The 12,765-nt window shown below is 39.9% G+C and overlaps 1 protein-coding gene across 2 annotated transcripts in view; it reads left to right on the top strand.

Annotated features, from left to right (window-relative positions):
- The window catches only part of GRIN2B (glutamate ionotropic receptor NMDA type subunit 2B), a 442,738-nt gene that overhangs the window by 404,928 nt on the left and 25,045 nt on the right, over positions 1–12,765 (top strand). For both annotated transcript variants that reach the window (XM_055358714.2, XM_055358713.2), the window contains 3 exons: positions 6,340–6,500; positions 8,290–8,477; positions 11,070–11,308. In XM_055358714.2, the coding sequence (XP_055214689.1) occupies positions 6,340–6,500; positions 8,290–8,477; positions 11,070–11,308 (588 nt within the window). The remainder of the gene's footprint in view (positions 1–6,339; positions 6,501–8,289; positions 8,478–11,069; positions 11,309–12,765) is intronic.

The following is a 12,765-nucleotide window of genomic DNA, read 5'->3' as shown; positions in this document are numbered from 1 at the left end:
CCTTCTACTGGTTAAGCAAGTCACCTAGGTCAGCTAAGAATCAAGGTAGGGAGGGGACATGGACCTGTTTGTTATAGAGTGGCAAATAATTTCTGGCAGACTTTAGTCAACCGTATGGGAGGCTGAGGTAGGAGGACTGCTTGAGGCTGGGAGTTTAATACCAACCTTTACAACATGGAGATACCCTATCTCTACAAAAGATTGTTTAGAAATTTAAAAAATAAAAAACAGGCTTACTATTTGCCTCTCTTCTTTATAATGTGAACTCTTTGAAGGCAAGATCATACTCTTCTGCAATACTGCATCTTCAGCACAGGCATCTCCTCTGTACACAATAAACACCAACAAATACTTGCTGAATGCTTATATAAATGAATGAAATCAATAAATACATGAAATGAAAAAGTAAATGGATGAAAAACTGAATGAATGTTTATGTTTCTGACTCTCTGTGATGCAAACTCCTTGAAAACTGGGTCTGATTTTTTTCATCTTTGTATCTCTGTTCCTAATACAGTCTCCTGCCCTAATAGATGCTGGGCAAATATTTGCCAAATGAATGGATGTATTTTAATTACCATAGTTAAAGGAGATAATGTAACTTATACCCAGTACATACATAGGTATTGAATAAGAGTGGCAATTATTAATGACTTACAATGCCTAATACATAAGAAAATCAATTTATATATTAAAAATGGACCAGATCCGTACTTCCCTTACTTGCTCCCCTCTTCCTTTCTTTCTCCACCAGGCTGTATAAGAAGCTCTCTAGCAGGGAGGTGGCAGCCAAAACAGCCCAGGACCCTAGTGTCTGCTCATCTCTGGGTGGGGGCCTTGACTCCTGGCCCTTGAGCACCTTTCTCCTTGCATGGTTGCTGAGACTAATTCACTTTGAGGTCATTAAGATGGAGGCTGAGATGATCTGAACAGCTGAGAGGGCTGAATTCTGATTCCCTGCTGCTCTCCAGGAGGATCAAATGAGATTACAGTTCTTTTAACATTCTGGCATTGTTTTGCCCTTGTGCAAGTGTGTGCTCACAGCAATTGCTGGAAGCCGTGTGTTAAATGCGGTGGGAAGGATGGGAATTGGCATTTGATTTGCCACAAAAGGAAGATACTCTATGTGGCCCCACTTACAGTGTGTGGCTTCACTCCCTAGTAGGCAGCAGTGGGACTGTTCAGCTAGCATTTCAGCTGGCAAAAGGAAGGCCATACTCAGGGGTCAAGTCTCAGCTTGTCCTCCCTCTACACTGTGTCTACTTGAACGACTTGATCTCTTCAGGACTTCGGTTTCCTCATCTATGAAATGGGGCCCGTCCTGTCTGTGTTATTTTCCTATCCAAATCTATGTGTTGATAATTCCAATCTGGGTGACTCCTAGAAAAAGATTCCACATTCAAGGAAGCTCTATGACCAAAGGTGATTAATAAAGAGTGCTGGGCCCAGCACGGTGGCTTTCGCCTGTAATCCTAGCACCTTGGGAGGCCGAGCAGAGCGGATCGCTTGAGGCCAGGAGTTGGAAACCAGCCTGGCCACATGGCGAAACCCTGTCTCTACTAAAAGTACAAAAATTAGCCAGGTGTGGGTGCTCACATGTGTAGTCTCAGTTACCTGAGAGGCTGAAGTGGGAGGATCACCTGAGCCTGGGAGGTTGAAGTTGAGGTTTCAGTGAACCAAGATCGCAACACTGCACTCCAGCCTGGGTGACAGAGTGAGACTCTGTTTCAAAAAAAAAAAAAGAAAAAAGAAAATAAAGAGTACTATACACATTTCCCTACTTTGAAATCAGACTGAGTTTTTTAATTCAATTACTGAGCTCCCTGATATATTAGGCTTTTAAATTTGTTTAAAAATTATTTTTTCAGGGTCCTCACTGTTCTATTAATGTTAAGACATTCTGGTTCTTGACAGCGCTAAATTTTTCTCCTTCCCAAATTGCCACTCAGGCTAAGCAAGTGCCATATAATGTCTTACAGCTTGGGGTAAGTTTTATTACAAGGGCATTTATTGGAAGCATCAGGATATTTGGAAATTATTTTTCCTTCTTCCCCGCGGGCCTCCCTAAACAGTTCTCCATGAATGTGAATTTTAGTACAGTTCAAGTTCCAATGACAGTATAAAAAATCTCTGTTTTATGTAAACTTCACAGATCTCACCAGGCTGGGACAAGAATTTTCAAAAGAAAAGGCAAACTCACTGCTTTGGCTAATTCTGAGGCAATGTTCTCTCCCTGTTGGCCTCCAGACTGGCCTAGTTTAAGGAACAAATTAGAGAATAAGAATTTTCAAACTTAGGGAACATTGCCTTACATAGGACAATTTTAAATGTTAGAACTTCATCTCCATAGAAGCAACTAAGAATTTTAAGACTCCATCATGTGCCAGGTATTAAGTATTTTTTTTACATATTATCTTATTCATTAAAATAATACTTCCAGAAAAGAGGGTAGGTCCATAAATTTAAGTAACTTGCCCACGTTCATGCAGCTGGCCTGAGACAAAGCTGAAATCCAAATCCAAATTCTCTGCCTCCAAGACCAGCACTTCCCTTCTTCCCAGTACTGACTACTTGGTTTTTCTGATTATTTTGATTATTATTATTATTATTATTATTATTTTTTTGGAGACAGGGTCTTGCTCTGTCACCCAGGCTGAAGTGCAGTGGCACAATCTTGACTTACTGCAACCTCCACCTCCTGGGCTCAAGCAATCCTCACACCTCAGCCTCCCAGGTAGCTGGGACTAGAAGCGCATGCCACCACGCATGGCTAATTTTTATATTTTTGGTAGAGGTGGGATTTCACCATGTTTCCCAGGCTGGCCTCAAACTCCTGAGCTCAAGCAATCCACCCACTTTGGCTTTCCAAAGTGCTGGGATTACAGGCGTGAGCCACTGCACCTGGCCTGATTATTTTCATTGGAAGGATGCCTTAACTATATAAGTCTTGCTATGTTATTATCTAATTCCTTTAGTGTTTTAATAGCTTTAATTTATTTTCAAATACTTCTTCCAAGTCGGTGGCTTATCTTTTTTATGATTTTAACTGCATCTTCCAAAAAGTTCTTATTTTTATGAACTCCAATTTATCATTTACCTTTTTTGGTGGATTGTGCTTTTGGTGTGTAGCTAAGAAATCTCTGTCTAACTCAAGATTACAAATATTTTCTCCTATATTTTCTATAAGTTTTATAATTCTAGTATTTACATTTTAGATATATGATCCACTTTAAGTTCTGTGTATCTTATGAGGTGTGAAATGAAGTTCCTTTTTAGCAAACAGATGTCTAATTATTCCAACACCATTTGTTAAAGGCCATCCTATCTCCACTGAATGGCCCTTGCGCCATATATGTGGGGCTCTGTTAGTGGGCACTCTATCCTGTTCCAATGATCTGACTGTACGCTAATGCCGCACTCTCGTGATTACTGTAGCTTTATAATGAATCTTAAAGTCAGGTAGTGTAAATCCTTTAACTTTTTTTTTCCTTTTTTTTTTTTCAAAGTTATCTTGGCTATTCTAGACCCTTTATCATTTCTTTAGCTTTTATTTATTCAGGGATACAATTACAAACAGGATTTAGAAATCTAAAAATAATTTAAAATTAAAAATTACTATATAAAGAGCTGTATGAAAACTACCTATAATGTAGCTTCATCAGGAAGTGAGGCCCTCTGGGCACTGGATTCCATTTAGTTACCATAAAATTGTTGCATATACCTTGCATGGATTGCCATTTTTTCAGAAAAATTAAAGTGTAATCATTTATACCAGAATTGTATTGGACATGATTGCAATTTTCACTGATGTTTCAGAAAATACCTTGGGACCTAGAGTATCTTAGTCATTATAAACATCAGTTGTCATTGTCCTAGTATTGCGGGGAATTACTGATTAAAGGGAGTTAATTAGTTGTATTGCTATCTACCATAGTTATTTACTCTACTTTTGATTTGAGGAATATCTTTCTTCAAACATCTGAAGTGTTGTATTTGATAGTGATATGCAAAGCATTCTGGTGTCTGTCTCTTCCAATAAAGCATATCCCTATTTACTTTAAGCTTGCTATCTGCTGGAGACAGTGAGGAGTGACTATTAATTAGGCGAATTTAGCTCTGATCTGTTAGCTATCAATGCCACTGTGTGATGTGGAGCAAATTACTTACCCTCTTTGGGTTTCATCATTTGTAAAATGAAAGGTTTGGGCTAGTTAACCCTGAGTGGCCCATTTGGCTGTAGATTTTTCTTACTCTTTTGTAGTGTCTTTATCCACTTAAAAATTATAGCCCCTTTCAAAATAATCAAACGAAAACTTTTAATGTCAAAAAGCCCTGTGATGAGTCAGAGAGGGAGCTTTCTCAGTCAGGAAGTAGTAGTTGTTTGGTGCATCACAGATTGCCTAACACCACTGCATGACTCTAGTTTTAACCATGGCCAGCACTGAGCAATTAAGACGGCATTTATGGCTCCTGGTGCTGAGATATTTTGTGGTCCATGGAACTCCCATATTCTAAGAAGGAAAAGAATTACTTCTAATCCCAGGCAATCCCAAAGCTTCAGAGTTCTCCTGAGTTGGCAGGTTAGATTTTCAAATGTATCTCCAAAGTAAATGGTACTGTTACTTGAAACCAAGAGGACTTCAAATATCTTCATTTTTGTTCCAGCGCCAAAGCACAGCACAGCTACAATGATCATTGCTGTACTAATAGAATAAGCAGCTTAGATAGCAGGTTTACTAGGAAATGCAGAATAGAGACACAAATTAAAAATAGTATAAGAGAACATTTATTGGGCACTTACTGTGTGCCAGGTGCTGTGCCAAGCACTTTTTTTTTGAGACGGAGTCTCGCTGTGTAGCCCAGGCTGGAGTGCAATGGCATGATCTCAGCGCACTGCTTGCTCTGCCTCCTGGGTTCATGCCATTCTCCTGCCTCAGCCTCCGGAGTAGCTGGGACTACAGGTGCCTGCCACCATGCTCGGCTAATTTTTTGTATTTTTAGTAGAGACTTTTTTGTATTTTTAGTAGAGACGGGGGTTTCACCGTGTTAGCCAGGATGGTCTCGATCTCCTGACCTCGTGATCCGCCCGCCTCGGCCTCCCAAAGTGCTGGGGTTATAGGCGTGAGCCACCGTGCCCAACCGCCAAGCACTTCTTATGCATTATATTAGTTAATCCTCACAACATTCTTGAAAACTAGGCATTATCATCTCCTTACAAATGAGGACAGGATGCACAGAGCGTTTATGCTACTTGCCCAAGGTTACACAGTGGTAAGTGGCGGAGCTGGTCTTCAATCCATATCTGTTTCAATCTAGAGTTTAAACTCTTAATGATGACATCAGAGACTAGCTAGCACATTTAGAGAGTAATTGAATGTGTAGGATTACAGTGATCTAAACAAAGAATAACAGGTTCTGATGGGTCACTTTGGGGTAGACTTGATGGGAGAAAGAATTCACAGAAGATTTCTTGAAGAAATTGTTTTGAGTTTTATTTTGAAACGGATATAAATTGGCCTAGAGAGACAGATGAGTTGGCACTGAGGAGATGGACTAGATGAGGCTGTGAAGATACAAATGAACAAATTTTGTGTTCAGGAAGCAACATAAAGACTTACGCATTGCAGGGTGATAGCCAGAAATAAAGCTGATGTCATAGGGATGAAAATCCAAGAGGTTTCTCTTTATTATAATGGGCACTGGAGATGTACTCTCAGTCTCAAGCAAGAAAGGGAACATAATTAAAATTGTCTTTGATTGTACAGTTTATCCTACAACTCATGTGGGAAAAATATGAGCTTTCAGTGCATCAGGGAAGGTCAAAAGAAAATTTCTTAGCAAAACATATTTGATACTCAACAAATTATCTTCAGGAGTACCACATAGCTCACCTCACTAAGGCCCTATGGACAAAATAGTGCAATGACTGTGTATTTAGGCCTTTAAGAGGCCTGAATACAGATTTTACATATTTTTTTAGAAAGAAAGGTGACTAGTCCACCGTAATTAAGCCACCAGCACATTCCTTTGGCCCATCAACACTGGTATTGTGTAGTGTACATAAAAGGAACATAGAAGGGTTATAGATTAAAGTCAGGGTTAGGCAAATAGAAATCTCTCAACAATATGTACTAAATTGAATTGAATTGAAGTCTGCTTTCAGATAGCAATTGCTGCTCTTGAGTGAGGGCTAATGTATTCGGTGAATTATAGTTGGGTCCCTTCCATTATAAATCCACTAATGCTAACTTACTTAATGTCTCTTCACATTTTCTAAAATGACTTTTCTCTCTCTCTCTCCCTCCATCTCCCGCTCTGTCTCTATCTGTCTTTCTCCAGTTCCAGAGACCTAATGACTTCTCACCCCCTTTCCGCTTTGGGACCGTGCCCAACGGCAGCACAGAGAGAAATATTCGCAATAACTATGCAGAAATGCATGCCTACATGGGAAAGTTCAACCAGAGGGGTGTAGATGATGCATTGCTCTCCCTGAAAACAGGGTAAGAACTGCTTCCAAGCTCAGAGTCCTTGATCTGTTTCTCACATTTATAAAGCATACTATTGAATCACATGCACTAGGTATACCATGCTTGGTATCATAAAATGTTAAAGAAGACTTCATTTGCTCTTTATGGATTTCCAAGTTAAATTTGATCATATCATTTAGACCAGTGTACAAAGATTCCTATGCTATTACTTCTATGTATTTTTTTTACAAATTATTTTCTAGTTGCACTAATGTAACCATGAAATAAGAGTGAAATAAATGTAGAAGTAGGAGGGCAGAGTGAAGGATAAGGTATTTGTGCCGTGTATGAAATAAAGACCTGTTGTCCAAGAGGTGAAAATTATGGTTCTGGTGTCTTATGGACAAGGGAGAAATAAAAGGGGGAAAGTGTAAATGTTTTTAGATAATTAACAGTAAGAATGCGTTGACTGATCTCCAGTGCCAGCTTGTGTTAACATACTCTGTCCTCTAGGGAGTGTTTGTCCATTCATAGGAGTTCATGACCTACACATGTGTTGGCTTGCACAGTCCCAGCCACACTGGTCCCTTTGTGCATTTGGCCTCCACAAGCCACAGCTATGGAAGATAATGGATAACGGAGCATTATAGATGTTGGGATTTGGAGGTCAAGGGGTCTCGTAGCTGATTTTCTTTGTTGTATGATGACTAACAGCACTTGGACCTTGTCTCAATACCCTTGTAGCTCCAGGTCTGGAAAAGGCACCTAGATACATGGTTACTTAAAATACTGTTAGATTCTATTTTATCACCATAAATACTGTCACAGAAGATTTCAGAAGATGGAATTTGAGCTTGAAGGTAGGGCCACTTTGGGTAGTCTGACCACTGCTACACCCACTGTTCTCATTCATATCAGGGCTTTGGTTTTTTGGTGTTCCCCTTTCTATCGGGTACCTAACAAGGTGACTTAACTAATAAAAATGAAGGGAATAATGGTGTTGCTTTTCTTTCTTGCAGACCTCTCTATTGCCTGTAAGGCTATATCTAAATTTCTTCCTCTACCTTTGACATGTTTAAATGTTGGTTTTAAATATTGATTCATGCCTTCCTGCCCCTACGCCTGGTCTTATTCCCTTTTTTATGTATTTCTGCCTTGCAAAGCACAATACATAAAATGAAGTTCTTATATGTTTAGGAACTATATGCTGTAATTTATGTATTTGAGAGATCTGAATTCTTCTGTATTTTGCCTTCTCTTGTAGTTTCACTCATCTGCTCTTACACAAGCCTGTACTGCCACCACCTCAACCCCTCACCTCTATCCTTGTGCTGCACAACAGAATACTGGAACCTTCCTGACCACAAAAATAGCATTGCACATCTATTGAAACACAAACACCTACACTTATCCCCACTCCAGACTGTAATGAACTGAGAAATGAAAAATGTTATATAAATCTAACCCCATGCTATTTGTTGCTCGTTGCGGTGGTTACTTTTCATTATTTCTGTTATTATTTTTATTGATCCCTTTTTACTCCTTCTTCCTTTCAGACACAGTTTATGAGTTGGCTTCAGGCCCAACTTACATTCTCATCATTCCCAGTGGGAAGAAAAGAACTCCTCCTTTCAACCCAAAAGCACATAAAGAACAGCCTGGGATTTAGGCTTTAGATTCTGGCAGAGTTCCAACTTAAACCTTACTTTGAACCAATTCTCCACATAGTTTTCTGGAACCCTACTGCTTCATATTAATGGCCCCACAGGTAGTTTTGTTCTAAAATTCCTCCATTGGATTTGTTTGCTTTTTTCCTGTACAGGAAACTGGATGCCTTCATCTATGATGCAGCAGTGCTGAACTATATGGCAGGCAGAGATGAAGGCTGCAAGCTGGTGACCATTGGCAGTGGGAAGGTCTTTGCTTCCACTGGCTATGGCATTGCCATCCAAAAAGATTCTGGGTGGAAGCGCCAGGTGGACCTTGCTATCCTGCAGCTCTTTGGAGATGGTGAGTTCAAGAAAGGGAAAGTGCCCATTTGTCCTCTACTGATGGCCAGTCCAAAACATCAACCTTTCCTTTTCTTCCATTTCTTTAACCTGTGCATTTCTGGAAAAGCATTTCACAGTATATTGTGTAGTTTTTGGGTATATATTAGTTTCCTATTGCTGCCATAACAAAGTGCCATGCACTGAGTGGCTTAAACAACAGAAATGTCTTGTCTCACATTTCCTCTTGTCTCACATTTCCAGAGACTAGACGTCTGAAATCACAGTGCCAGCAGGGTCAATCTCTTCTGGGGTCTGCAAGGGAGAATCTGTTTCATGCCTCTCCTATAGTATCTGGTGGTTTGCTGATAATTTTGGCATTCCTTATCTTGTAGAAGCATACCCCTGACCTCTGATTCATGCTCACATGGTGTTTTACCAGTGTGCATGTTTTCCCTCTGCACATGTCTGTGTCTGAATTTCCCTTTTTCTTAAGAATGCCAGTCATATTAGATTAGGGGTTCACCCTACTTTGGGATGATCTCAGCTTAATTATGTTTGCAATGACTCTATTTCCAAATAAAGTCACATCCCAAGGTATTGGGGGTTAGGACTTCCACATATATATTTTAGGGGGATGCTATAACATCTTTCAACCCATAACAAGCTGAAAGATGGCAGGGAGAGGATTGAAGCAGTTTGTCAAGGAGGTCTTTTTCTGGGTTGCAGGCTATAATCAAACCTTCAGGGATAAAGTAGGAGAACTGATATTAGATGTTTCATCCAGTCATCTCACATGTGGCCAAAATAATAGATGGAACTGTGGAAGGTCTCTGCTCTTTATGTGCCCAGAGGAAGGGCAGAGAAATAAACTTGCGGCCATCTCTTCATTCTTCCTGCTCTCCCATCTTGCTCTTTCAGCTGGAAGAGGCAGAAGGCAGGGTTAGGGTCCTCAGAGGCAGACACCATCAGCCACTCCCCAGTATCATCCTGGCAGCAGATTGAACCACCAACTTGAGTTGAAAAAAATCTCATCTTCTGTTTCATTATATTCCTGTCTTCTGCATCCCTCTTCACTTTATTGTACAAAGAAACTACTGTTTCTGTTAGCATTACAGAAACTAACTCAGTTGTGGATGAGCAGCCAGACCCTAGTTGGCTTCACCAGCCATCAGCCAAGTGGCTATCTCAATTATGTCTGCAGCTTTGCTGTTAAGGATGAGATCAGAAGCAGAAGACCACAGGTGGATTTTTAGAATCCAGGTGAAGTTGTCTGCTCCACTAGTTAGGAGAATCATAGTTTGATCAAAAAAATAAGGGAAAAGTGATTTGATTAACATTGGAAACAGGAGGATGTTTTAGCTGGAGTGTTATCAAGCCATTTTGGTATAAGAGCTTCTGTAATTTTAGTGTAGCTGTCACTCAAAGGCAATAATGGAGACTGTATCCATGAGAAAGATATGATTTGCAAAAGTTGCCAAAACTTTAGTCAGATTATGCAAGCAAAGTTCAATTTTTTAGCCAAACTAGAACTATGGGAATAGGCAATTTTCTCCATGAGATTTTCAGAATTTTGCTTGTCTAGAGTTAGATGCATTCTAGGGCACATGGTTTCTTTTACTTTCCTTTTGTCTGGGACCTCTTCCTACTTCCTCCTACTTCCTAGCATCTGGTGAAGTGGAAAAAGGTCATTGAAATCTGACATGAGTTAAAGTGATCAAAGCACCGTTAAACAATGTGTAAAGAAGGCAAGTCTGAATTTGGGGGTCTTATTTTATCCAAGCTTACTCCTCTTTGCTCTTTATTTTCTTCAACAAGAGATCAGTAAATCTGAGGGGCCCTAGGGAATCAATCAATCTCTCTGCCCATCTATCTCTGCTTGTCTTCTCCCTACCCAATCTGCTTTGCACAATTTTAAGGGCAATTTTCTGAATCACTCGTTTGATTATGTTATTCCCCACTGTCTATAATATAAAGTACAGAATGCTTAATCTGATACTCAGATCTTCAGCACTCTTACATCACTCTTTTTTATTCAGCTTCTTTTGCCTACTATACCTTTTTCTGTTTGAACTGTTCTGCATGCCTTTACTTAAACAAGCCTTGTGTGTTCCCACCGACCATACTATTCCTGCTGCCTGGAGTGCCTTTTTGTACAACGTAAATTAAAATTCATCCATCCAGCATGCCCACTTCCAACTCCTACTTACTTCACGAAAACCCACTGGCCATGCCATCCACAGAATTTGGACTCTTGTTACCTGCAGACAGCTTGTCATTGTGATTATTTATATGCCAATTTATACAGGCTAGATAATGGAGAGCGGGAGCAATGTCTCATGTGTTCATATCGCCTGCGGTACTCACGTGAAATTTTTATTGAATGCTTACTAAGTACGTTGATGAATTAATATGTAATGGCATTAATAAGGTTACTGTTAACTTCATTCATTTCCTTTCTTTTTGTCTCCTTGTCTCTTTTTCTGTCACGTCTTGTCTCTTTTTCTGTCACGTATCTTTCTCTTTCTTGCTCAATACCCCTCTTTTTCCCTTTTCTCTGCTCCTTCCCTGTCTCCTCTTTTTAATCCATTTTCCTTCTCTGTCCTTTCCCCAGGGGAGATGGAAGAACTGGAAGCTCTCTGGCTCACTGGCATTTGTCACAATGAGAAGAATGAGGTCATGAGCAGCCAGCTGGACATTGACAACATGGCAGGGGTCTTCTACATGTTGGGGGCGGCCATGGCTCTCAGCCTCATCACCTTCATCTGCGAACACCTTTTCTATTGGCAGTTCCGACATTGCTTTATGGGTGTCTGTTCTGGCAAGCCTGGCATGGTCTTCTCCATCAGCAGAGTAAGTGTTTTGATTTAAATGCCTAAAGCTTGTTAGGGACAGCTTAGCCTAGCACTGTGCAAAGCAGAGAGAACCAAGAGGACACTATCTCCACCCCCATGTTGCTCAAGCAAGAAACCACATCATGTATGTTTTCTCAGGAGTTTGTGTGATATGATTGCAAGTGGCTCAGAAAAGTGGGTGATACTATATTTCCTTCAAGAAACAGCTTTCTGTGTGGGATTTGGGCAGTTGGTTCTCTGTAAGAACTGACAGATCTGTCAAAATGGAAAATTTGGCTTTTTACCAAATGTCTTTCATCACCATTAGTTGGTTCTGTATAAATTGTATTAACTATCTAATCCTTTAAAAATGTACATTTCTATTTAAATAATCATATGTAACATATCTCTCTTATTTTAACTGTATGTTAAAGGTATATTATTAGTTGTTTCACTCTATGTTTTAACCTTTTAACCATGTGTTGGTTATGGAGAGTTGAAGAGCTTAACAGAACCTTTAGAAATAAGCTCTGACTCATAAGAAATTTACATTCCAGAAACTTCCCTAGTTGGAGCAAGAGTAAAACTCTCAGGTCATTCTTTATTTAGGTCTCCTCTTCATTCCTAGTCTAAAATGAGACACTAGGAAGACAGTTTTATGTATGAACAGGTCACAGGGAGAAGTTTTTTTAAAAAGTGAGCTTCTTTTGGTTTTGTTAATAAAGTGGAGAGACTAATTCATGAGAGGTGAACTCAAATGTCCTTTTAGAATGAAGGTCTAGGTTCCAGATATGGCCAACCAACTTTGACTCAAACGGAGTTTCGTATTAATGAGAAAATTGATTTCTCATTAAATTATTTCATCTTTTCATCATTTTCCTATAGTATTTTACTGATAGAGAACAATTTCTCCATTTCCTTTCTGGCTGTGAGTTAATTCAGGCCATCAGGTGAGCTCAGAACAGGAGGCTGGAACTTGGGGTGGTGATGATCCCTGAGCCATGTTGCTTCCTTGGTAGCCCTTCCCTAAGATCTCAGATAGGGGAACACTGGAAGCCATAGGAGCTGGTGATGTGTAATAAAAACCCCATTTATAATCCTTTGACACGATCAATGCCTCTATAGAGGAAAAAAGGCTTGGAATTTTCTCTTGAGCTTAATCAGGAAGGGTTAGAAGAACTGGGAAAGTGGAATAATCTTACCTTGAAGATCTTCCATCTTGCTGATGCCCTGTGAGACAATGAGACTTACCTTGTCTAAACCTTTCTTCTTTACCATTTCGCACGATTCTTCTAACCCATCCACGGAGACAACTTCCCTTTCCAAATTAGTCCCATTTGTTATAATGACACAATTCAAACAACCTCTTTTCAAATGCTTTCCCTAGCCAGGGAGAAAAGTTCCAAGTTTGTCCACCTTTCCAGGCAGGGAACAAGATGTGAGAAGGAGGTTGGCTTTACTTTAGAATCAAACATA

Source organism: Gorilla gorilla, chromosome 10 (assembly GCF_029281585.2).
Source record: "Gorilla gorilla gorilla isolate KB3781 chromosome 10, NHGRI_mGorGor1-v2.1_pri, whole genome shotgun sequence".
In the NCBI taxonomy this organism is placed as follows: Eukaryota; Metazoa; Chordata; class Mammalia; order Primates; family Hominidae; genus Gorilla; species Gorilla gorilla.
Note: the sequence above shows the minus strand (reverse complement) of the source record. Positions and strands in the feature narration are given on the sequence as shown.